This window comes from Ursus maritimus, unplaced genomic scaffold, assembly GCF_017311325.1.
Source record: "Ursus maritimus isolate PB19 unplaced genomic scaffold, ASM1731132v1 scaffold_3, whole genome shotgun sequence".
NCBI lineage: Eukaryota > Metazoa > Chordata > Mammalia > Carnivora > Ursidae > Ursus > Ursus maritimus.
Genome location: NW_024425563.1, coordinates 82,864,658 through 82,887,732, shown reverse-complemented (window position 1 = coordinate 82,887,732; position 23,075 = coordinate 82,864,658). Strand labels below are relative to the sequence as shown.

The following is a 23,075-nucleotide window of genomic DNA, read 5'->3' as shown; positions in this document are numbered from 1 at the left end:
TCGCCAGGGTTTAGACGGATTTTCAAAAGTCCTTTCACTCAAGAAACGTTTCATTTCTCTTGGCCGTAGCCATTTCCCAAAGTGGCACGGTCTAATTGCCGTCAACAGTCACCAAACCACTAGGAAGATGAAGACATACCTGCTGTGAACGCTGAGGTGATATAACTACAGTTCCCAGCATGCCTCTCTTTCCCACAGCCGCCCTCTCCTGCCCTCGCTCCTGGATTCCCGCGGGCCGGGACTTGTAGTCCGAGCCCACAGCCTTGGGCGGTGCGGAAGCACTCTAAAAATACGCTTTTTCCCACTAGTAGGCCCGTGAGCCCGCAACTTCCAACTAAAATCTTATGCGACTGACTAGGGTTCAACCTACTCAGAGGCGAATTCCTTCCTTCCAGACCTCCTCAAATTTACATACAGCCCGGGCGCGACCACGCCCCGGAAGTAGAGTCAAGTCGCCCTGCCGACAGCCAAGAGCCTTCCAGCCACTCTGAGAGGGGCTGGGACCGGCGGGGCGGGCTTGGGGGAGTGGTTCAGAGGCGAGGTGGGCGGGGGCGGATCGGGCGCCCCAGCGCCTGGGGCGGAGCCACAGCACGGGGCCGCGCGTCTGGGTGGCGGCGGGGCCGCGCCCGTGGGGAGAGGCGGCTGCGGCTGCTAGTGGGGAGGGGGGAAGGAGGAACCGGGAAGGGGGGCAGGGCGAGCGGAGAGCCGAGTTCCTGAGGCGGTGGCGGCGTCTCCAACGAAAGAGGAGGAGGGCGGGGAAGGAGGATGGAGCAAGCTGGGGGTTGGGGTTGGCGCTAGCCGCAGCGGCTCGCCTCGTACTGTGGGAGAACGGCGGCTGCTCCTGGAAGTTGTGGGGTCGGGAGCCGGGCCGGTGCCGCCGCTGCCGCCGCCTTAGGCGGTGGGGAAAAACAGGGAGCGGCGAGGCTTGGCGGGGGTCGGGAGGGAGGGGAAGGGCTGGGGAAGCGAGCTGGGGAAGACTGAGCGGGCTCTGCGCCGGGCGGGCGGGCGGCGGCGGGGGGGCCAGCCACCGCAGCCGGGGGGACGCGGGAGGATGGAGCAAGTGGAGATCCTGAGGAAATTTATCCAGAGGGTCCAGGCCATGAAGAGTCCGGACCACAATGGGGAGGACAACTTCGCCCGGGACTTCATGGTGAGTCGTTCTCCTTGCTGTCGCCTGCTCTCGCCGGCACCGGAGCCCACCACTGCCTCGCCCGGCCGGCCCGGGCCGCCAGCGCTTTGTGTGCGGCTGTGAGGAGAGGGGTGGAGGGGGCGCGCACCAACTCCTAGGGCCGGGTGGTCTCGGAGGCCAGCGGGAGGTGAGACCTTCTCCGTCCCTCGGCCTCCTTTCCTCCCCTCGAGCTTTCGCGGCCCCCTCCGCGGGCGACCGGGGCGCGAAGGGAGCGGCCCCGGCCGAGCCCGCACTCTGCACCGCCGCCCGCGACCACCTATTGTTTCTCGGGCCGGGAGCTAGAGGCGACTGAGGTGCAGACCTGGGGCGGGGGGACCTCGTCTCTCCACCCCCTCCCATCCAGCCTGCCCCTCTTTGTAGGGTCGAGGCAAGGTGTCTACCGAGGGAAGAGAGCAGATCGAGGCTGATGGAGGAACGGGTGTTGAGGTTAACGTTAACTCGTGGGGTCCCTTTGCTCAAGCTGGTCTCAGAAGCGGGCAAGGTAGGAGTTCTGCGTTTTGGGTTTCGCAGTTATTATCTCCAAGGCTTGGGAAAGGATTGTCCGTAGGGAATCCCGTGGCTTGCCCAATTCCATTTACCCCCGTCCCGTCTCTTGTCTCTTGAGACTCAGGTTTGAGATGGCGTTGGGGTCATCATGACTTTAGGTTAGAGGTGTGTGTGTGTGTGTGTGTGTGTGTGTGTGTAGGGGTTGGTTATCCTGAAGGAAGCCTACATCGGACTCCCTAGGGGATATTGTGGAAGGCGGAGGGGATGTGACTATCACTTCCTATCCGGGGTGGGGGTGGGGAACTTGGGAACAATAGTCCTGGTGGGGCGGAGGCAACGAAACGGGCCGAAGCCCTGAACTGGGAGATAACCTTCTCAGCCTCCCCCCCCCCCTTCCGCCCTCTGCTTGGGCAGGCGGGCTAGAGAGGAGGTTAAAAGTCTTGTTCGTGAAATTGCTCTAGATACATCACTTATGAGGGGTCAGATCCAAAGGCGTGGGACCAGAAGTCGACTTCCTACATTGCCCCCCCCCCCTTTTATTTTTCTGCCGGACAATGTTCCCTTTAGGGTTGTTTCTCGGCTTAGGAGGCGGTGGTTGCGGCTGCTGCTCCTACGGATATTGCGCAAGACTGGGGCGTTGGAAACTCTGGAGGTCTGGGGAATGGAAAAGGAAGTGGGACTTTGGGAAGTGGTTGCTCCTTAGCTTTGGCGGGGTTTGGGAATGGGAAATAAGCTAGGGAAAATTTTGCTCCTGGGCAAGATACACCTTCAAGAATAATCACGTAACTCCAGAATTCTTGATTGTAAAAAGGATACACAGTTAATGTCTATAAAAATGAATGAGCAGCAAACATTGGCTAGTTTTTGTTTCAAAGTACAGTTTAATTGTTTACAAGGTGCAGGTGAAATGACTTTTAGCATTGAAATACTTTTTCACATTTTAAAGAGACTAGGATCTAGTAAAGCTTTAGCATTAAAATTGTTAACAGCATATAAAATAGATCCTTGACCTTATACAGTATTATAATAGTATCGTTGAGCTTTGTGATTCCTAGACCAGTAAAAGAGGATAGGAGTAAGATTTCGTATCTTTTGGAAACGGAAAAATGTGGATAAAATAATCTGTGCCTTGTTTTAAACATTTTCTGTTGGTGTTTAGCCTATATATTTCTGAAAAATTAATTTTTGATCCGAGTAAGGTAAAGAAAAGAGGACATTTTCTCTTACTAGTGAGAATTTTTATTGTGTTGGTATTTTTTTGATAGTGTCACTTAACAGTAATTTGATGGAGTCCCTCTTTTACTACTTTTTAGCAAATAGAAAATATTTTCTTAGGATAGTTTAAAATTAGGCTTTTACAGTCTTATTTTGGTTATGGAAGAAGAGGTGGTGTGGTCCTTGGTCACTTCTAGTTTGTATGCTAGTCATCTTGTTATCCCTGGGCATATCCTGTCAGGAAAGAGCATTGTTTGGTGATGAAGGCCATCAGGACAGGTGCCCAAGTCTCTGAACTTCTGTACAGGGGAAGTAGCCTTGGGGTTCATGCTTTGGGGATGAGTCAGGGATTCCTATTGGAGATTTCATTTCTGAAGGACTGAATGAGTTTCTTTTTTCTTCCATAGTACCTAGGGATAGCTAGGTGATTCTACATTTGAGATTTGATGACTAAGGCTATTTTTTTATAGTGCTTGCTTTTTTTATTCCATGACTTGATAAGCAATAGCTATAATTAAGACTGATAGATGGTGCTGCTTTTTCCCTTGACTGGAAGGCTGAAGGGAAACCATGTCCCCTCTGGCATGGAAAGAGAATAGATCAGCTAATGATTCTTTAAGAGTTCTGTTATTTTTAAATTCTTATGTGGATCAAAAATGCATTTTTAAATTTTAGCATTTTAGAACTGAGTTTTAGAAATAATCTAGCTATTATAATCCTATTCAGTTATGAAGTACCAGTGTTCATTATTTCAAATTTGGAGATTATAGAATAATAATTAATAATGCATTACTCTTAGGAAAGTGGAGTGGACATCCACACTGTGTTCTTCCCATTGTTGTATCCAGCCTTCCTAGTCCCATCACTCAAAGGCGGTCTCTGTCAATGTTTTTAATGCATCTGTGTGACCATGCTATATATTTCATTTTATATTGTTGGGTTTTTCTCAACTTAACATTTTGATAAGTGTTTTTCATTTGTAAATATCATTTCAGTGGCTATATAATATTTCATCTGGCAGCTATTTTTAGCTTAACCATTTCCTTTTGGTTGAATATTTAGGCCATTTATTTTCTATTACATATTATAATTCTGTAATGAACATTTATGCATAAAACTTCTTATTTTGGATCGTTGCATAAGATATCTTCCAGTAGTGGAAGTACTAGGTAAAAGGATATAAACCTTTAATACATGTTTATAAATAACTTTTTGAAGTTTTTTCAGTTTATACAACTGTCAGTAATGTGTGAGTGTTCATTTAATTATCTTGATCTTTGATAATTTGATGGTTGGAAAATGCTGTCTTGTATTAATTTGAAATTTTTGATGACTAGTAAGGATAGAAAATTTTCCACCTGTCATTAACTATTCTGTGAGTTGTCTATTATTGGCCTTGGTGTGTTGTGTCCTCCCAAACCCACCCTTAAAAAGGAGAAAGCTAAGATACTGAGATGGTGTAAACTACAGCACTAAGATGATTACTTACATGTTGAAAGTTAAACATCTGATTTGTGGCAGATCCAGAACTCAATTTCAACTATCTTGTCTTTAAGTCTTCTTTACAAGATGGTAGACAGTGTTCATGACAAGGAAATGTATACGGTAGAGTGGTGTGTATTCATGTTTGATGGACCTGCATTTTAAGCCATCTCTTTCATTGTCTAGCTGTTTGACCTTGGGCAGGCCACTTAGAAGAAAATAGGGTGACTGATTTCTCTCATCTTTCAAAGAAGAAAAATGCTATATACTTCACAGGGCTGAGGTATGGGACTGATATTTGGAGTCATCATTTAACATATTATTGTGCTAAGGTCTGTGTAGACTCATATAGCTGATTTATGTAGTCAGTTACAGATAACCAGACATAGAAGGAAAGAGGTATCTGGGCTTTTGTTTTCAATCATTCTCTTGTGCTGTTTAAAGCTTTATAATGTCTAGGGGCGCCTGGCTGGCTCAGTCGGTTAGGTGGCCGACTCTTGATCTTAGCTCAGGTCTTGATGTCATGGTCATGAGTTCAAGCCCCCTAATGAGCTCCATGCTGTGCGTGGAGCCTACCTAAAAGTAAGTAAGTAAATAAATAAATAAAGGTTTATAATGTCTAAAACATTGAAACAAGAAGATTTCTTTTGATCAGGCTGAAGTTTATCTATTTACATTTAATGCTTGTATATTAAAAAAATCATAAAAGATGACAAGCTACAAGGAAATACAGCAGTTTCAGCTTAAAAACCAGTTCTCTCTCCATTTCTGAAGGTGAAAACAAAAATACAATGAGTGAATTCAGTGGAGTATCTAAAAAACAGGATGCAGCAGACGTGTGAATCCTAGTACTTTTTTGTGAAATATTGGGAGGAAAGTATTTAAGGACATTTTTCTAAGGCCGAACTGAGGTATAACAGCAAGTGATGCACCCTGTGTTAAAATGCTATTTAAAATAACTTTGATGTTTTAAAATAATCTGAACTTAATTTATCTATCAGAGGTACCCAAGAGCTATAATGGAAGTTATCCATTTCAAGGGATTTATTATTTAAAACCATCTGTTCTACAAATAGTAATCCTGACAGAACTGTTCAAAACAACCAGTCTGTTTGCTTTGTTATGATTAAATAATTGTTAGACAGTTTTTATTTTACTACACTAATGTTAGTGACTTTACATATTATTTTAAGTTGAAAAGAAATTAACATTTTTCATCCCTTTTATATACTAAACACTGTGCCAGATACTTTACACCCTGTCTTACTTAACATGTCAACAATTTATGAGGTAGATATAACCTGTATTTTACACATGAGGAAGCATACTCTGAGAAGTATTCTGTTTGACTTCAAAACCTCTGTTCTATTTTTTTTAATTTATTTATTTCAGTAATGTCTATACCCAACATGGGGCTCCAACTCAGGACCCAGAGATTAAGAGTCACATGCTCCTCCCAACTGAGCCAGCCATGCACCCCCAAAACTCTGTCCTTTTTGTTCTGTTTCTCCAGGATGCATGTGAGGTTCTTTGGGACCTGGCTAGTTGTGGAGGTGCATCACCATGGAAAGGGATGGAGGTTTTAAAGTTGAACATGTTTGGGGTGCCTTGGTGGCTCAGTCAGTTGAGTGTTGGACTCTTGGTTTTGGCTCAGGTCATGATCGCATGGGTCTAGAGATCAAGCCCTGTGTTGGGCTCAGGATGGAGTCTGCTGGAGATTCTTTCCGTCTGCCCCTCCCTCCACACGCACAGTTTCTCTCTCTCTCTCTCAAATAAATAAATCTTAAAAAAAGGAAAAAAAAGTTGAACATGAATAGGGGCGTGGTAGATAATCAGCTATAACGCAGCAGTTAACATCTTTTGGTCTCAAGAGTCCTTTACATTCTTAAAAATTATTGAGGGCCCCAAAAAGCTTTTGTTTATTTACTGTACTACAAATTAAAACAAATATTTTTAAAAATAATTGTCATTAAGACAATAATAGACCCATTCTGTATTAACTATATAGTAATTATTATTCAACACAAAAAGTAATTAGTGAGAAAAAGCATAATTTTTATATTTTTGCAAATTTCTTAATATCTGGCTTAATAGAAGAGAACTGGATTCTCATATCTGCTTCATTCATATGGTTGCAGTGTTATATTTCACGTAGCTTGACATGTCATGTACTCTAGAAAACTCCACTGTACACTCCTAAGAGAACGAAAATAATTTTTTAAAATTACTGTGTTAAGGTCTGTGTGTTCTCATATTTGCAGGTGAGGAAACATAACTGAATATTATTAGGAAAAGAGTTTTAATTTCATGGACTCACTGAAATGGTCAAGGGGTAGGCTGTCCCTGAACCATACTTTGAGAACCAGTGAAGTATTGCATGGTAAGGGCTAATGGTGATGCTGAGAAAGTTAGGTAGGGGTTAGATTGTGAAAGTTCTTGCATCTATGCTATAATTTATTGAATAGTTCAATACTAGTAATTTTGAATAGTTGTATACTAGAACTCTTAGATTCACCTGGACAGCGGGCAGGTGTTAAGAAAATACACATAGTAACTGAATATTCTAGCAGTGTTTCCCCATCTCCAACCACTGACCCCCACCCCCTGCCCCAGCCTGCTTTAGTATGAGTCTTCACTTCTGTCATTCAGGTAGGTTCTAGTAGTAAAGTTAAGAATCACTACTATGGGTCTCTGGAGAGCTACTGTATGTTTTAAGAAGAGTAAACAGTCATTTGACAGATTTGTGTTGTAGAAAGTTGATTCTGGTGGCAGTGCTAAGGATGGAATTAGTGATGAAGGAGAGCATTTTGGAAGCTCTTGAAATATAAGAAGTGAGATGAGGGCCTGAACTTAAACTAAGACAGCAGAATATATAGAGTATATATAGGATCTGATAGGGATTAAGAAAGAAGTCTCGATGATTCGCTAGATGTGGGTAGTCAAGGAGAAAGGAATATTTGCAGTATGACTCCAAGGTTCCTAGTTTGGTATACTATGACCCAAGTTAGAAGATACCATTTGGTATGGTTCGGAGTATGGGAGGAGAAAGAAGTAGAGGGGACCAAGTAGAAGATGGTTGGAGGAAATTTCAAGGTAGAAGAGAATTAGTTTAGTTTTAGATGTGGTAACTGAGATGCCTCAGATATTGAGTAGAAATTTAGAGCTCAAGAGAGCTGACAGGATGTAGTTAAAAATTTGGAAGTCATATAAGCATGTAAGAGGTAGTTGAAAGCATGGGAGCGAATAAGTTCATTCAGACGAGTATACAAAGTGGCCAGCTTTAGGTTGAAGAGCAGGAGCATTTAAAAAGCAGCCCGAAAAGGAGGTGCCTGTGACTATCCCTGAGAAAATGTGCTCAGAGAGGAGGAAAGGGAACCCAGGGATGTCAGAAAAGCCTGGGAGAATTTCAGGAGAGGAGTAGTTAGCAAAACCAAATACTTCTGGAGGACTGGTAAGGTTGAGGTTCAGAAAGTACCCATTCTGTTTGCCAGGTAGGAGTGATTTGGTGACCACAAAAAGTGGTTTGGGTGGGATATGGGAAGAATCTAGATTATAGTTGATTGAGGAGAAAATAGGTAAAATGGGTATAAATACTTTACATTTAACGTTCTGAAAGTAGGTGGTAGAAACTAGAGGAAGACAGATTGAAGGAGAGCTCCCCTACCTCACCCTGCTTTTTTTTTTTTTTTTAGGATAAGGTAGGTACAATATTTTCCATGTTTCTTAACTACATGTATGTCCTCTTTTGTGACATGATTGCTGTTTAAATATAATTTTAAAAGACAGATAACAAGAACTTGTGTTTTGGTTAAATGAGTACCTCTGAAGTTTTTTACTTAAAGTTTAGATTTGAAATGTTAGAAAAAAGGAGGGGAGGAAAGACAGGAAATCTGGAAGATTTTATTCTGCACAGCCTAAATATGTATAAAAATTTTCAATATTAAACTGTTTAATATTGTGGCTGGTAGGTATTTTAAAAATTGGTAACAGCTTTTTTGAGAGGTAATTCACTTACCATAAAATTCATTCATTTAAGCTGTATAATTTAATGGTTTTTAGTATATTCACAAAATTTTGCAGTTATCATTATAATCAATTTTTATCACTCCAAAAGATACCCCATGCCCATTAGCAGTCATTCTTCCTCCCTTTCCTACCCCACCCCAGCCCTAGGCAACCACTAATCTACCCTCTATAGATTTGCCTCATATAAATGGAATCATACAATATGTGGTATTTTGTGACCAAGTTTTTTGACTTAATATAACATTTTCAAGGTTCATCCATGTGTTGCTGGAATCAGAAATATTTCATTTCTTTTTATGACTAAATAATATTCCATTGTATGGATATACCACATTTTGTTCATCCATTCATCCATTGATGGGCATTTGAGTTGTTTCCACTTTTTGGAATATTTTCTTTGTATAATAATACATAAAATAGAATATTTTGTATTTTATGAATAATGCTACTATGAACATTTATGTACATGTTTTTGTTAGGATATATGTTTTCCTTTATCTTCGGTATATACCTGGGAGTTGAATTAATGAGTGATATGGTAATCGTTGAACATTTTGAGTAACTACTAGACTACTAATCAAAGCTGCTGCACATTTTACATTCCCACCAATTTCTCTACATCCTCACTAGCACTTGTCTGTCTTTTTGATTATAGCCATCCTAGTGGGGTGAAGTGTATCTTGTGGTTGGCTTGTAGGTTTTTAAAATATCTTAGTAAGTTTATATAAATGGTGTTGTATGTTTAATGTGTCTTTCAAACCTAGAGTGATAGGAAATATTTTCTGTTTTTACATTTGTGACTAGTTTAGTTTCTTATCCATCCTTTGATGGGTATCCAGCCAAACATACTTTGATTTTAACTAACTTCGCAAGTGGAAGTAAATTTTTAAGTCACTCTCCCCACACGGCTTACCGGAGACAGCATACTACAAATTTAAAAGTGTTAATTCTCAAGAATGTTTTATTGTATGTATTTACTTTTAGAATACTGCTTGCTTTTTTTCCTTCAATATTTGACATTTAGTTTGGAAAAGGGTTTTGACAGTTTGAAACTGAAAGTAAGACATTAACATTTAGATAGATTAAAAATTTTTGTTCATATGTTAAACACTTCTGTGTTTCTATAGCACTCAGTTCATTAGATTCATAAACATTTACATTTCTGACTTCCCTGGACAGAGAGCCTCCAGGGCTAGCAACTGGGACTTAATTATCTCTGTATCTTCATTGCTTAATATAGTGCCTGGCACTTAATAGGCATTAATGGCCATTGCATGAGCAGAAATTGTAGTGAGCTTAAACTTAAATCCACTTCAGGTGGATTCTTCAAATGCTCCAAGGGGCTTGTCTTCTTAGATGAGCATGAGAACTGCTTTTTACCCTTCTATGCGTACACACTTCTGTGTGTCCTTACACAGTGGGGTTTTTTTTTCAGTATCCACTGAAACAGAAAATATGAGATAAAGTACTAGACTGCATTCAGAAAAACTTAGATAAATAAGGTTTTATTACTTGTAATATCTTCTGCGTAAATATGAAAAATAGTACATATTTTTCTCTGGACACTGGTTGGTATGCATAAGGATGCAGGGACCCACTTAAAGTAACTGCTTATGTATCCCCCACCCCATGAATCATACTTAGGGAACATTATCATAGGATATGAATTTTAATAAAATATTTACTTTTAACTTTTGATTTTAGATTTCATTAATAAAATCCAGATATCATGTTATTGGCATTTCTTAAAAAATGGCTGTATCTTGTAACTTGTGGGTGTTTTGGAAGTGATTACAGCAATAGCTGTTGTTCTCTTCTTGCCTCTATTTTCTTGCCACATCCAATCCCTTCCACATATCATACTCACTTTCCTAAAATACCATTTTCAAGTGTTGGCATCTGTGGGATAATAGAAAGCATACTGGTAGTAAAATCAGGATATGTGAATTTTAGTCCCTGTGTTGCTGCTTAGTTATGTTTTTTTTAAAACATATTTATGTAGTACTGTGTTGGAAACATGGTTTTATTTTTGGGGTGCCTGGGTGGCTCAGTTGGTTAAGCTTTGTAACTCTTGATCTCAGCTCAGGTCTCCATCTCAGGGTTGTGAGTTCAAGCCCCACACTGGGCCCCATGCCCAGTGTGGAGCCTACAAAAAGAAAGAAAGAAAGGAAGGAAGGAAGGAAGGAAGGAAGGAAGGAAGGAAGAAAGAAAGAAACATGGTTTTATTTTTATCAGAAAAAAATGTAAGTTCAAAAACAACTCAAGGCTCCCTTTGATGACCATTAAAATTATTAGAATTTTAAATGGCTAAGCCAAATCAAAGCATCAGATCCAAGCTCTGCTTATTTTCAAACTGTAATTATATGCTGTCTTCCCAATTTCCCTTTCTCCTGTCCTCCCAGTTTTGTAACTTGTGCCCTAGTTTAGAATCGCAGCCCAGTAGGATAGAGTCTACACTTCTTAGTTTGGCATTCCAGAGCCTTCTTAACATAGTCTCATGTTACCTTTGCAGTGTTGAAGTCCTGTAACTCTGCAGTATATATCTCCTTCCCTCTGGAGTAAGCTATTTCTTGTCCTTGAGCATACCCACTGAATGAATGAAATCTTATCTGTAGTTGTAGTGTTAAACATACTTTTTCTATTTCTTAGAAAACTTTCCTTATAGATCAGTACTTTGAAGATAAAACACTAAAAATTGGAGCGCCTGGGTGGCTCAGAGGGTTAAGGGTCTGCCTTTGGCTCAGGTCATGATCTCCACGTCCTGGGATCGAGCCCCACATAGGGGCTCCCCACTCAGAGGGGACTCTGTTCCTCCCTCTCCCTCTACCTCTCCCCCTGGCTCATGCACTCTCTCTGTATCTATCTCAGATGAATAAATAAAATCTTAAAAAAAAAAACAAAAAAACCCCTAAACTAATAATTTAGAATGACTTTACCATGTTCACTCTGAACTCAGAAGCAAAAATGTAATTAATTCTCACTTTCTGGGGTAAATATTTTAGCCCAGTTTATCTTAAGAACTTTTCCATTGTAATATCTCATTATAATGATATCTTTATTAATCATATCTCTATTGCAATAATGTCTCCGTTGTAAAATTTTATTTTTAATATCATGGAAAAAGCCTTGCATTAGATTTGAGTTCAAGACTTGCCTAATATAAGTTTAGTATTACACAGTTATTCTACATCTTAAGACCCTAAGTTTCTTCCAAATGGTTGAACTGCTCTTCCAACATTTCATATTTCCTGTAGTATTTTTATTTTTTTAATCCTATAGTATTTTTAGATTCTTAGGTTTTTAGATTCTAAAAAATTTTTTAGATTGATGCAGTTGAACCCTGACAATTATCTCCTTCTCTGTAAAATACACAAATATCTCCTTCTCTGTAAAATACCCGGAAGTCTTGTTTCCATTTGTATAATGTTATAGTGTCTATGAAATGGTTTATGGCAGATATAAGTAGTTGGTCCCTCAGAGTTTTTCCTAAAGAATGGGGAATGTGGATCATGTTAATCTCAGAGGCTGCTACATTACATGCTAATCTACGTTTCTTGTAGTAACTGTTCTTAGATGTAATCTGTAATTTGAAAAACTATTTAACATTTGAGTAGCTACCCTGGTAGGCTCTGAGGGAATGCAAAAATGTATCACTGTCATCTTTCCATGATTCTTTCCATCCACTGTTCATACATAAAATATTCCTGGAGTGCCCACTATACCCTAGGCACTGTGTGTAGAATTGGCAGTTGAAAATATGACAGTCATTTTCCTCAAGAACTTTACCAACTGTGAACAGACTCGTGAGAAACAGCAGGAAGTTTTCCTGGTGGCATTGGATGGGCTTCATGGGGTCTGTCAACCTTTTCAAATCATACATAATATTTTGTGTATAAGCCCATTTTGGGGGTGGGGTAGAGAAGGTTCATAGCTCTTAGATTCTCAAGGGGCTTGGATTCCAAAAACCTTGGAACTTCCAGGCTAGTAGAAAGATAACAAGATTTGGAGCCACACAGGAATTTTTATCCTGGCTGTGCTAAGATTATAAGCAGGTTATCTGGGGAAATTGTGAATATAATACCTATCGGGTTGGACCAAGATCAAGATAGTTTGCATGTAAAGCAACTAACATATCATATAAGACACTCAATAGTAATTCAAGATATCTTAATCCAATGGAAGTATATTCAAGATTTAAACCTTAGAGGGAGGATATGGACTGTTTCAGCAAAGAGACAACATTTGAGCTAACTCTTGAAGGAAGAGTTTGTCAGATGGACTAGCATAAAAGGCATTTCAGATATAGAAAACTAGTAGCGCTTACAAACACATAGAGATAAGAATTTTGGGTTTTAGATGAGAGGAACAGAGTGGCAAAATATAAATATAATATAAGCAAAGCCCATATACTGAAATAATAGGAGGGGATTCCCAAAGAGAGAACAACTTCAGTGCTGAGTACGAGATGAATATGAAGTTGACCTTTGCATTCCTGAATGTTTTGGTGAGAGTATTTTGATGGCTCATTATTATGGCATAGTTGTTTCTTCTTAAAGTGTATGATTTGGTTGGTATGAAAGATCTTCTTAAAACTGAGTTCCAGCCACAATGTCAGTATTCTTAAATCTGGTAATTTTACTTTATCTCAGATATATAAAAAAGTACTCTTGTTTATATAATTCTTAGATGGTTAGATTAGGGTTTTTCATTGGCTTCTGTTAAAAGTGCCCTGTAAAAAAAATTACATTAAAAAAATCTTTAGGACCTACACATATTATTTATAGTGATAGACCTCTTGCTTAGTTTGGATTTCTTAGCAAGTATAAGTTTTGCATAAGATAACTCTTGGGTTTTGCATAAGATAACTCAAGAGGTTTTGAGACTACACATTTGGGACCAGAACCAAAGTGAGAAATGAAAGGAGTTCCAGAGTCCATGAAACAGTGGAGAATAGCTTTTCTGGATACCTTCTTCTCACGTTATGTACAATGGATTTACTCCTAAGTTATAGACCCTTTGATGTTAAAAGAAACATTTAAACTGTTTAAAATTAAGGCACTTTTGCAGGTTTTACAATTAGAAGTTGGCAGAGCTGAGTTTGTCCCAAGTTATAAAAGCAAATGCTTTTTCTATGACATGATGTTGCCTAGGCCAACAGTTGCATTCGTACTATATAGGGAAAAAGTCAATAAACAAAAGTGGGACATGAGAGATACAGAACAATTCTTTGTTGGCATAGATTTTTGTTTGCAGCCTACTTCCAAACTAGCTTAAGTGAAAAAAAAAATTATTATAATGGAATACTGCCCTTGAGCTGTTTGAAGGACAGGAATCAAGAAATGGAGAGCTGTCTGTAATCTTGTCTTTTCTCTTCATAGCCCCTCTTTCTATAATTTTTCAGTTCCTATGTGTCTAGAGGGCTGTTTGAATATGTGTCTTTGCTTCTTTGCACCTGCTTTATTCTTCTCTCTGCATTTTGGCTTTCACTGTTTTTGGGACAGCATATTCTGAATAAAGGCTTCCCTTTTGGTGTCTAACCTATCTTACTCACTTTATTTCAGTTTAAGGTAAGAGATCAGAAAGACTAGAGTTGCTCGATCTCATTTTCACATTCCTGAAAGAATCAGTCAACTTGCCAGTGAGAGGAGTATTGTGTGAAGTGACCAACGTAGGGAGCTTGTTCAGGTGTATGTAAGGGAAGGGACTTTTCTTAGTGAAAGAGAATGATAGTTCACTAACTAGGCAGGCAGTCTGAAGTGTACCTGGTATAAAAATCCTTGAAGCAAAACAGAAAAAAAAAATTGTTAACTATTAAGGTTTTAGCCCCAAATGAACTTCTACCCACTTTCTTTCAGAGAAGGGGAAAGGAAGCATAAAGAGTCTTTATAACTTGAGAGAACATTCTCTTGGCTCTGGTAGAGCATTATTTCACATACACAGTACGTATTAAACATCAGACAAGTTTTCGTCTGTGTAAAAACTAGAACTAAGATAGTCTATAAGCTGCATATTTATGCTATGTAAAATTTAAATTGTATCTTTTCAGTGTTAAAATGTAGAACCAGAACATTACCTTCTTGTGAGTAAATATTATTCTAAATATCAATTTTATCGAAGTATTGTATCTAGTCATTCTTTGTTCACTCCTTGACTATAAATCCAAAATATATCACTATCTGAAAGACCAGCATATTTTCTTCACAATAGATTTTGCATCAATAAAATAAATCTATAGTTCCTTTAGTTCCCAAATCATATAAAAATTAAGTATTGTAATATATTTGTCTTATCATCAGTGTGCCTGTCCTATGTATCTGCTTTCCTCTGTGCCTCACTCTGCCACCTTTTTTCTACTCATTTTTTCTCTATCTACTCTGTCCATTGACCTGTGTGTGCCTGAGATTTGTTAATGTGTGTTGGAAGTAGGTGTTAGAAATAGATCAGGATGTACTGTGTAATTTAGAAATTTCCTGTTACTTATGCCTAGTGTTTGTAATTCTTTACTTTTTTTTTTTTAAATAAGCTCTACGCCCAGTGTGGGACTTGAACTCACAATCTGACATCAAGAGTCACATGCTCTACCGATTGAGTCACCCAGGCACCTCTGTAATTCTTTACTTTTAATACTGTAAACAGTTTATACATAAATGCCAAGGAGGAACACAGAGTAGATGAATATCAATAATAGGATTCTGTAACTGAAGTAATTGGATATGTTCAAGCATTATCGCTAAGCCTATTCACTGGCATTATTAGATGTTCAAAATATAAAGTTTTTCTTGTTTAATTTATAATATGGATAATAGAAGATTATTAAAGTAAGAGAAATATGGTTTTAATGCTTAATATACCAGATGCTTTGCTCTTTTCATTTTGTGGAATAGTAAGGAGGATGAGTATTTTAATAGTTCAAAAGCTTGAAACAGAAATTTTTTTATTTGTGAAAGTCTGCATTCATAGGAACTATTATATCCTTTCCTGGTTGAGTAATTAGGTAGGCAGTGACTAACTCCACATCCTCAGCCTCTTCTTCATTCCTTTAACCCCCCCATTGTAATTTGATTTCAAGGTCTACCATTTTGCCAAAATTGCATTTACTATGGTTGCCTCAGATCTCCTGGACACATCCAGTAGATTCTTTATAGTAGTGTGTTTCAACAGCATTCAGCACTGTTTCGTATCTTTTTCTTTTTTTAAGTTCTTGCCTTGATGTTGAAGCATCCTTTATATATATATATATATATATATATATATATTTTAACCTACCTCTTTAAGTCTCTCTCCTCTAATAGTGGCTCAGATGCAGCATACTTTCTATTTTTTACTTTTTACCCTGGTAGGTCCTATGGGAAATATAACTGAATACTTGAATATTTAGAAATAAGAAGGAATCTTACTAATCTTGTAAAACTGACTATAGTGATATGGATTACTCTAAAGTTGCTAAAGAGTCTCAAAGAATAATAAAGTACTGATTATTTTCTCATACTCCACATTCTTGTGATGACTAACAGATTATTTTTAAAGTATTTTTGAAAAATGTAACTTAATCTAAACTAGAAGTATAGGATGAATATTTAACCAATACACCTAATTTTCTGTTATCACTCTATTATATACCAGTTTTTATATTACTTACAAGCCATATATTGGTTGCAAACCATATGTTGTTTATGCCATATCTAATATTTTCAAGTATGTTCTAGAATTATCTCACCATTTATTATTTTTCTCATTGAAGGTTTAGAAAATTGTATAACATGGATTGAATTTATAAATTGTCACTATCTTTAAAATATGTTGTAACTAAGAAAACTGAGAAAAAGAATCTTTGATACTGGTGGAAGGGAATTTAATTATAGAAGGAAGGAATGTGTAGATGTTGAGAAAGAAAAGACCGGACAGAAGTAGTAGCATATCTTTGTGATATATTTGATTTTAGTAATTTTAGTGTCTACTGTTAAGTTATATTGGCTACTCCAGCAAATGTAGATCACAACAGTTTTTATCTGGGTTAAACCTAGCCATTACTTATGTATCTATGTAATTTTGAGTAAGTTATTTAAGCTACTCTCAATCTGAGTTTCCTTATTCATAAAACAGGAATATTTTGCAGTGTGAGAATTACTAATAATATGAATAAAGGACATAATGTAGTATTAGATGTTATTCTAAATAAATGATAGTTAGAAATGAAGAATGATTAAGGACATTAAGTGAGAAGTAAAATAAATGTGAAGGGAAAAGGCAACTCCTTGCTCTTTTTCTCTTTTGGACCTCTTTGATGATAGAAAAAAAATAGTGTATCTAATGTAATTATCTGACGATATCATTGATGATAACTTGGGAGTTTTCACTTTAAGCCAGTGATCTCTGAACTTTCGATCACAGTAAAAATTTTTAAGCATGCACCTTCTTAATACAGTTTCATTAATGTATAAATTACATACTTATTCAACTGTGATAAAATTTAATATTATAAAATACATATAAAAATTAGAATGGGATAAGGCCTATACAAATAATATTCATAAATTAAAAAAATATTTACTAATGACAAACTATATTTGTTCAGTGAAATTACAATATTTTGTAAAAATCTTGATTTTAACACTTGTGAAATAGTGTTTGAAAGACTGGCTCTGAGTTTAATGGCTTCCCTAGATTAAAAAGCTACCTGACAGGGGTGCCTGCGTTGCTTAGTCAGTTGAGCGTCTAATTTTGGCTGGGGTCATGATCTCAGGGGCCTGGGTTTAAGCCCCACGATGGGTTCCATGCTCCGTGGGGAGCCTGCTTCTCCCTCTTCCGCTGCCCCTCTCCCTGCTTGTGCGTGCTCTTTCTCTCAAATAAATAAAGAAAATCTTAAAAAAAAAAAAAAAAGATACCTGACAAAGATACATAGATAACAATTGTTTATTAAATCATCATGCTTTTTTTTTTTTTAAGATTTTATTTATTCGACAGAGATAGAGACAGCCAGCGAGAGAGGGAACACAAGCAGGGGGAGTGGGAGAGGAAGAAGCAGGCTCATAGCGGAAGAGCCTGATGTGGGGCTTGATCCCGTAACGCCGGGATCACGCCCTGAGCCGAAGGCAAGACGCTTAACCGCTGTGCCACCCAGGCGCCCCCATCGTGCTTATTTTTATTTATTCATTTAATAGTTACTGAATGCCTACTGTGTGCCAGGTTTATTCTAGGCTCTGAAGACTAAAACTCCTCATGGAGCTTACATTATATTGGCAAGAGTCAGAGAATAACCTAATAAACAAATAAATGTAATTAGGTCAGATATTAAGTGCCATGGAGAATAGTAAAACCGTAAGGAGAAAAAGGAATAGAATATATCAGTTATCTGTTACTGCAGTAGTGTTGTATAACAACCACAGACCTTAGTGGCATATAATACAAATTTTTACGTGCTGTTGATTGTCAGCTAAGCAGTTTTGTTGATCTTGAGTGGGTTCATTCATGTTTCTGGGGGTTGGCTGGCTGTTAGTACATCTAGCCTAGCTGTGGCTTGGATGACTAAGATTGCTTGTCCCTTCTCTGCAATTTCTCATTCTCCAATAGGCTACCGGCTGTGGCAGATGGCTGTTGCGGAGGTGCAGGTGAGGGGAAAAAATATGCAAGACCTATTAGAGTCTTGGAACTGGCACATTGTCACTTCCATCACTTTCTGTTGACCAAGGCAGGTTACAATGCCATCTCCACTTCAAGGGGAGGGAAATAGATTTCATCTTTGAAGTCAAAAGAACTGCAAAGTCGCATGTGATTTTAATATGGGGAGGGATGAAAAATAGACTTTTAGTATAATCGACCTATCATATGACAGATATAGGAGATATTATTACAAAAGGTGGTTAAGACATTGAACCAAAACTTGAAATGCAGGTATCTGTGAGGAGAGCATTCCAGACAGAGCATCAAGTGCCCGTGGACCTGAGTTAAGAGTGTTGAAGGCAGCCATTGTGCTTGAGCAGAATAGTTGATGAAGAGAGTACTGTATTTGTGGTCGGTTGGGAGTTAGGGCCAACTGTCTAGGTTCTTGTAGGTCATTGTAAGAATGACTTTTACTCTAAGTAAGATGAGAACCTTACTCTTAAATATGATGTTAACTTTAACAGGATCACCTTGGCTGCTATGGAGAATAAAATGTAGAAGGTTAAGGACTGAACGAGAGACCACTTAAAGCTGTTCCAGTAGTTGAAGCAGGAGGGCCTGAAGATAATGACAGTGAATATGAGGAAAAGGGATGAATTTGGAAGGCATTTCTTAGGTAGCATTCACAAGAAGAGTTGGTCATATTAGAAAGTGAGGAAGAACTCATCTAAGCTGAGTTGGACACTGAGTGATAGTGGTGAGATAGAGAACACAGGAGGAAAGGTGAATCTGACGAGTTGGGTACTACTGAGTTCAATTGTAGACATACTGAGTTTGAGGTGAATATAGATTTCAGGTCAATGTCATGGTTTCCCCTACAGATCTCTGATTTTTTTTGTATATGGGTAATTATTGAACTCATATAAGAAGATGAGGTTTCTGAGATAATATATACTGAGAATAACAGAGGGAAAAATACAGAACATTAGAGACACTTAAGTGTCTGCTTGAGGTTGATAAACTCTCTGTGCTTGCTAGAAAGTTAGGAACAGAATCTGGAGGGTAGTGTAGAGGCCAAATGGATTGAGGATTTTCAAAGAGAATATGAATTTAAATGTGGATTTGGTGATTAGGAGTCATGGGTGACCTTGTCAAAAGCACTGAGAAGAGGGTATGACAAATTTGCATTAATACTTTTTTTTTTGAGAAATGGAAGATATTGTGGGAGTTTTAGGCAGTTGTTAATAGGTAAGAATAGATTTTATTTTACTTTTTTTTTTTAAGATTTTATTTATTTATTTGACAAAAAGACAGCAAGAGAGGGAACACAAGCAAGGGGAATGGGAGAGGGAGAAGCAGGCTTCCCGCCAAGCAGGGAGCCCTATGCAGGGCTCGATCCCAGTACCCTGGGATCATGACCTGAGCTGAAGGCAGGTGCTTAATGGCTAAGCCACCCAGGTGCCCCGATTTTATTTTACTTTTTAAAGCAGTGGGAGAATTACCGTGTTCCTGAAATCCTATCATACATATGAGTTGTCCTGAAAGGTGAACCTGCCATAGACATTTTAGGGAAAAGAGAAACTGGGGAAGGGAGTGATGACAGGTCTTTTGATTTGGTTTATTATTCTTTCTTCTCTAAACCCTGGGTCCCTTCTTCTCCCATTTCTACTCTCTGCTGCCACTGTTGTGCTGCTGTTTGCGTTGCATTCTGCCACTAAAGCAAGATGGTCATCCACTGCAACCAGAGCTAGCTTAAAACCCAGAGATTATGGAATCAAGGAAGTGATGACATGGTGTTGACATGGTGCCAGTTTGTGCTTAATGAATTCTTATACTTCTCACTACAACCCAGTGAGCAAGATATTATGGCCATTTTATGGGTGAGGAAACTGATACCAAAGTTGTCCTTCAGCATGGTAAGGGCATTGGGAGCAGTAGACCTCAAATAGTAGGTAATGCCAGGCACAACTTCTCCCTTTTAAGGTGCTTCAGTCAGTGGTAATCATTAGATGGTAGCATATGATATGGCAGAGAACTGCTGATGAAGTAAATAGAATTTGATAGAGTAAAGGTGTAACATATTTACCCTTTCTCCTTTGTTTGCTCCCATGGCACTTTGCATCTATCTCTCTTATAATTCGCCATATCATATTGCAATTATATATTTATTTTCTATTCCTAGGTTATAAAGACTTCACTGAGCAGAGTCAGAGATTCTGAGATCCAGTGGCCTGGATCTTTCTTGTCTTTATACTTCTGGTACCTAGTCAATGGCCACATGATAGGTGCTTAGTGAATCTTGTTAAATAAATTAATTGTTACAATGTACTTACAAAGTATGTTTACCAGATAACACAAATAGTGGTGTGTATATATTAAATGCTGTATATCTTGTTTATATAAAGAACTCTGCAAGAACTGTTGCCAGGTCCTTTATGTTGGATCCTCAGACTAATCCAACTCCTATTTTTGCAGATGAGGAATCTGAACTTGCCCAAGGTCAAATGGGTAGTAAGTGGCAGAACTATTCCAACTATAAAACTTATGCTATTAGCTATTATGTTTTATTGCCTCTTTCAATGCACTTGTTGGCACCAGCAGCATGATCATCCATTCCTAATTTGAGAGAGAGTGACTGGCGGAACCTTTAAAATAAGTGGTTGCCTGACACCTTGAAATTCGTTAACGTATCTGCTGGTGTCAATTATTTGTCAGAATCCTTTACCTTAAATACACTTGAGTATAGATTTCACATGGTAGGAGGGTCCCATAGCTTTCAACATGAATTTTTTTTAACATGCTACATGTTAACCATTTTTAATCAGTAGGAGTAGAAGGTGGCTTCGTCTCTGCAAACTTGACAAAGCATTTCTGTTCGTATATACTGGTTAGTGTTTATTTTGATAAATAATATTTAATGGTATAATGATAAATAATATGTTTTTAAATTCTCTTTTATCAGTGTAACAACTTCATTGAACCAAAACTCCATTGAAAGTAGAGTTTAGCACTAATTTAGTATGTAAAAGACTAATAGGCTCCTTTTCACCTATTGAAGTTACAAAAACATGTTAAATGGTCACCTCTGTATTTCTTAATCACATCAGAGTTGGAATGAATTGTATGTAGAATTATCCTAAATTTGCTTCATTTCAAAGAGAGTGAGTTATTCTGAGTTTTTTGGCAAATCCAACCTATTTAAATTCCATTCCCTTGCCTGTATATATGATCTTTTTCCTAAGGGAATTTACTCAGTAGAGATGGGGAAATAATGATGTACACAAATGACTAATGCAAAACTGAGCACAATACTATGGGACAAAGTGCCATAAGGATTCTTTTTTGTTTTGTTTTGTTTTGCAACATTTTAAAATTGTGGTAAAATGTACATCAAATTTACCCATTTTAACCATTTTTTAAAGTGCATAGTTCAGTGGCATTAAGTTCATTCACATTTTTGTGTAATGAGGATTCCCAAAAGAGAAAAATCACATACTGTTAGGTCACAGAATGCTTTATAAGAAAGGAGTTTTAGAGTGAATCCAGAAGGGGTGCACCTGGGTGGCTCAGTCGGTTAAGGTGTCCAACTCTTGATTTTTCGCTCGGGTTGTGATCTTGGGGTCGTGCGATTGAGCCGCATATGGGGCTCTGGGTTTGGCAAGGAGGAGTCAGCTTAAGACTCTCACCCTCTCCCCTTCACCACCCCCACCCCCCCCGCACCCGCTCTCACACTCTTTCTACTCTCTCAGTCTCTCCCTCTGTAGGGTAAATAAATTTTTAAAAATGATAAATGTTATTTGGTTACAGGGGATATGCCGTAAAATAATTTAACCCCAGAGATTGTCATGTACCCACACTACACATTAAATATTAAGGCTTATACAAGCAGTGTTGTATGTCTGAAAGGAATCAAACTGCCAGTGTAGTAGTAAGTCACACTGATGTCCTCATCCTATTAGAAATTAGCTGGGTACCTAAGAATTGTCACTTCACAAAGTGATGCAGAAGAATACCACTTTGCCTAAAACTTCTTTTTGTAATATAAAAAGTAGCTGAATCGTAAGATTTCTTCATTTTATTTTAAAATAAGCAAGTTCAGGGGCTCCTGGATTAAGCGTCCTACTCTTGATTTCAGCTCAGGTTATAATCTCAGGGTTGTGAGATCAAGCTTCTCATTGGGCTCCATTGCTGGACATGGAGTCTGCTTAAGATTCTCTCTCTCCCTCTTCCTGTGCCCCTCCCCCCTCAAAAATAAAACAAGCAAGTTCAAAAAAGATACCATATCCACCATATTTGGGTAATTTTTTTTAAATGTAATAAATAGTTGCTTAGAGGGAGTCAGTCAGTATGTCAATGTAAGGAGATCAGTGGAACAGCATTTAGGGGTAAAGCCAATTCTGACTTAGAATGCTTTTTCTCCAGACTTATATTTAAAGCAGAAATATAATAAAGATCACATTTGACCTCATAAAAATAAAAAAATATGTATAATACAAAAGTTAATGCAAAGATAAACAACAGATTAAGAGAAAATGATTTCAACACATTTACCAGGTTATTATCTAAAACATGAATAGCTTCTTGTATATCAAGAAAAAGAACACTCTCGTAGAAGAACGAGCATATGCTATGAATGGTAATTAACAGAAGAAAAATGCAAATTACTGAACATGGAGAAAAGTCATCAACTTCTCTAATAATTAGAGAAATGTAAATTAATCAACATTAAATTTGGGGGGAGGTGTTCACCAGATTTCACCAAATTTCGTAATGTTCAAAAACTCATAATTGTAGCAGTTCAAAAATTGATAAAACAAATGTTGGAAAAGAAGATTGAAAGCTTTCCTTGGTGACATTGTAGGTAATATAATAACCAAACAAAAGGGGTTTAAGTATATACTCTCCAGTTATACAAACAATACTATCTTAACTTACTGAACTAAATGTGTTGTAACTGTGACAGTAGGGTGCCAGTTTCATGGACTATGTGATCTGAATGTGCTTATCAGTTACCATTATGTCTAAAAGACTTGCCATGCTTTGATATGTAATTCATGGAAGACACTGGGCACTGTTG

The 23,075-nt window shown here is 38.3% G+C and overlaps 1 protein-coding gene and 1 long non-coding RNA gene across 5 annotated transcripts in view; one reads left to right on the top strand and one right to left on the bottom strand.

Moving 5' to 3' along the window:
* LOC103658651 overlaps positions 1-437 on the bottom strand; it is a 72,509-nt gene extending 72,072 nt beyond the window's left edge. Inside the window, exon 1 of the long non-coding RNA XR_567226.2 lies at positions 140-437. This is a non-coding gene — a long non-coding RNA (uncharacterized LOC103658651). The remainder of the gene's footprint in view (positions 1-139) is intronic.
* A 564-nt stretch (positions 438-1,001) lies between these two features.
* The window catches only part of PTPN12 (protein tyrosine phosphatase non-receptor type 12), an 85,174-nt gene continuing 63,100 nt past the window's right edge, over positions 1,002-23,075 (top strand). For 2 of the 4 annotated variants that reach the window (XM_040644326.1, XM_040644325.1), the window contains exons 1-2: positions 1,061-1,150; positions 1,550-1,670. In XM_040644326.1, the coding sequence (XP_040500260.1) occupies positions 1,119-1,150; positions 1,550-1,670 (153 nt within the window). In that variant the 5' untranslated portion in view covers positions 1,061-1,118. Of the gene's footprint in view, positions 1,151-1,549; positions 1,671-23,075 lie in introns of all 4 variants that reach the window. The other 2 variants (XM_040644329.1, XM_040644328.1) reach the window with 1 other exon arrangement.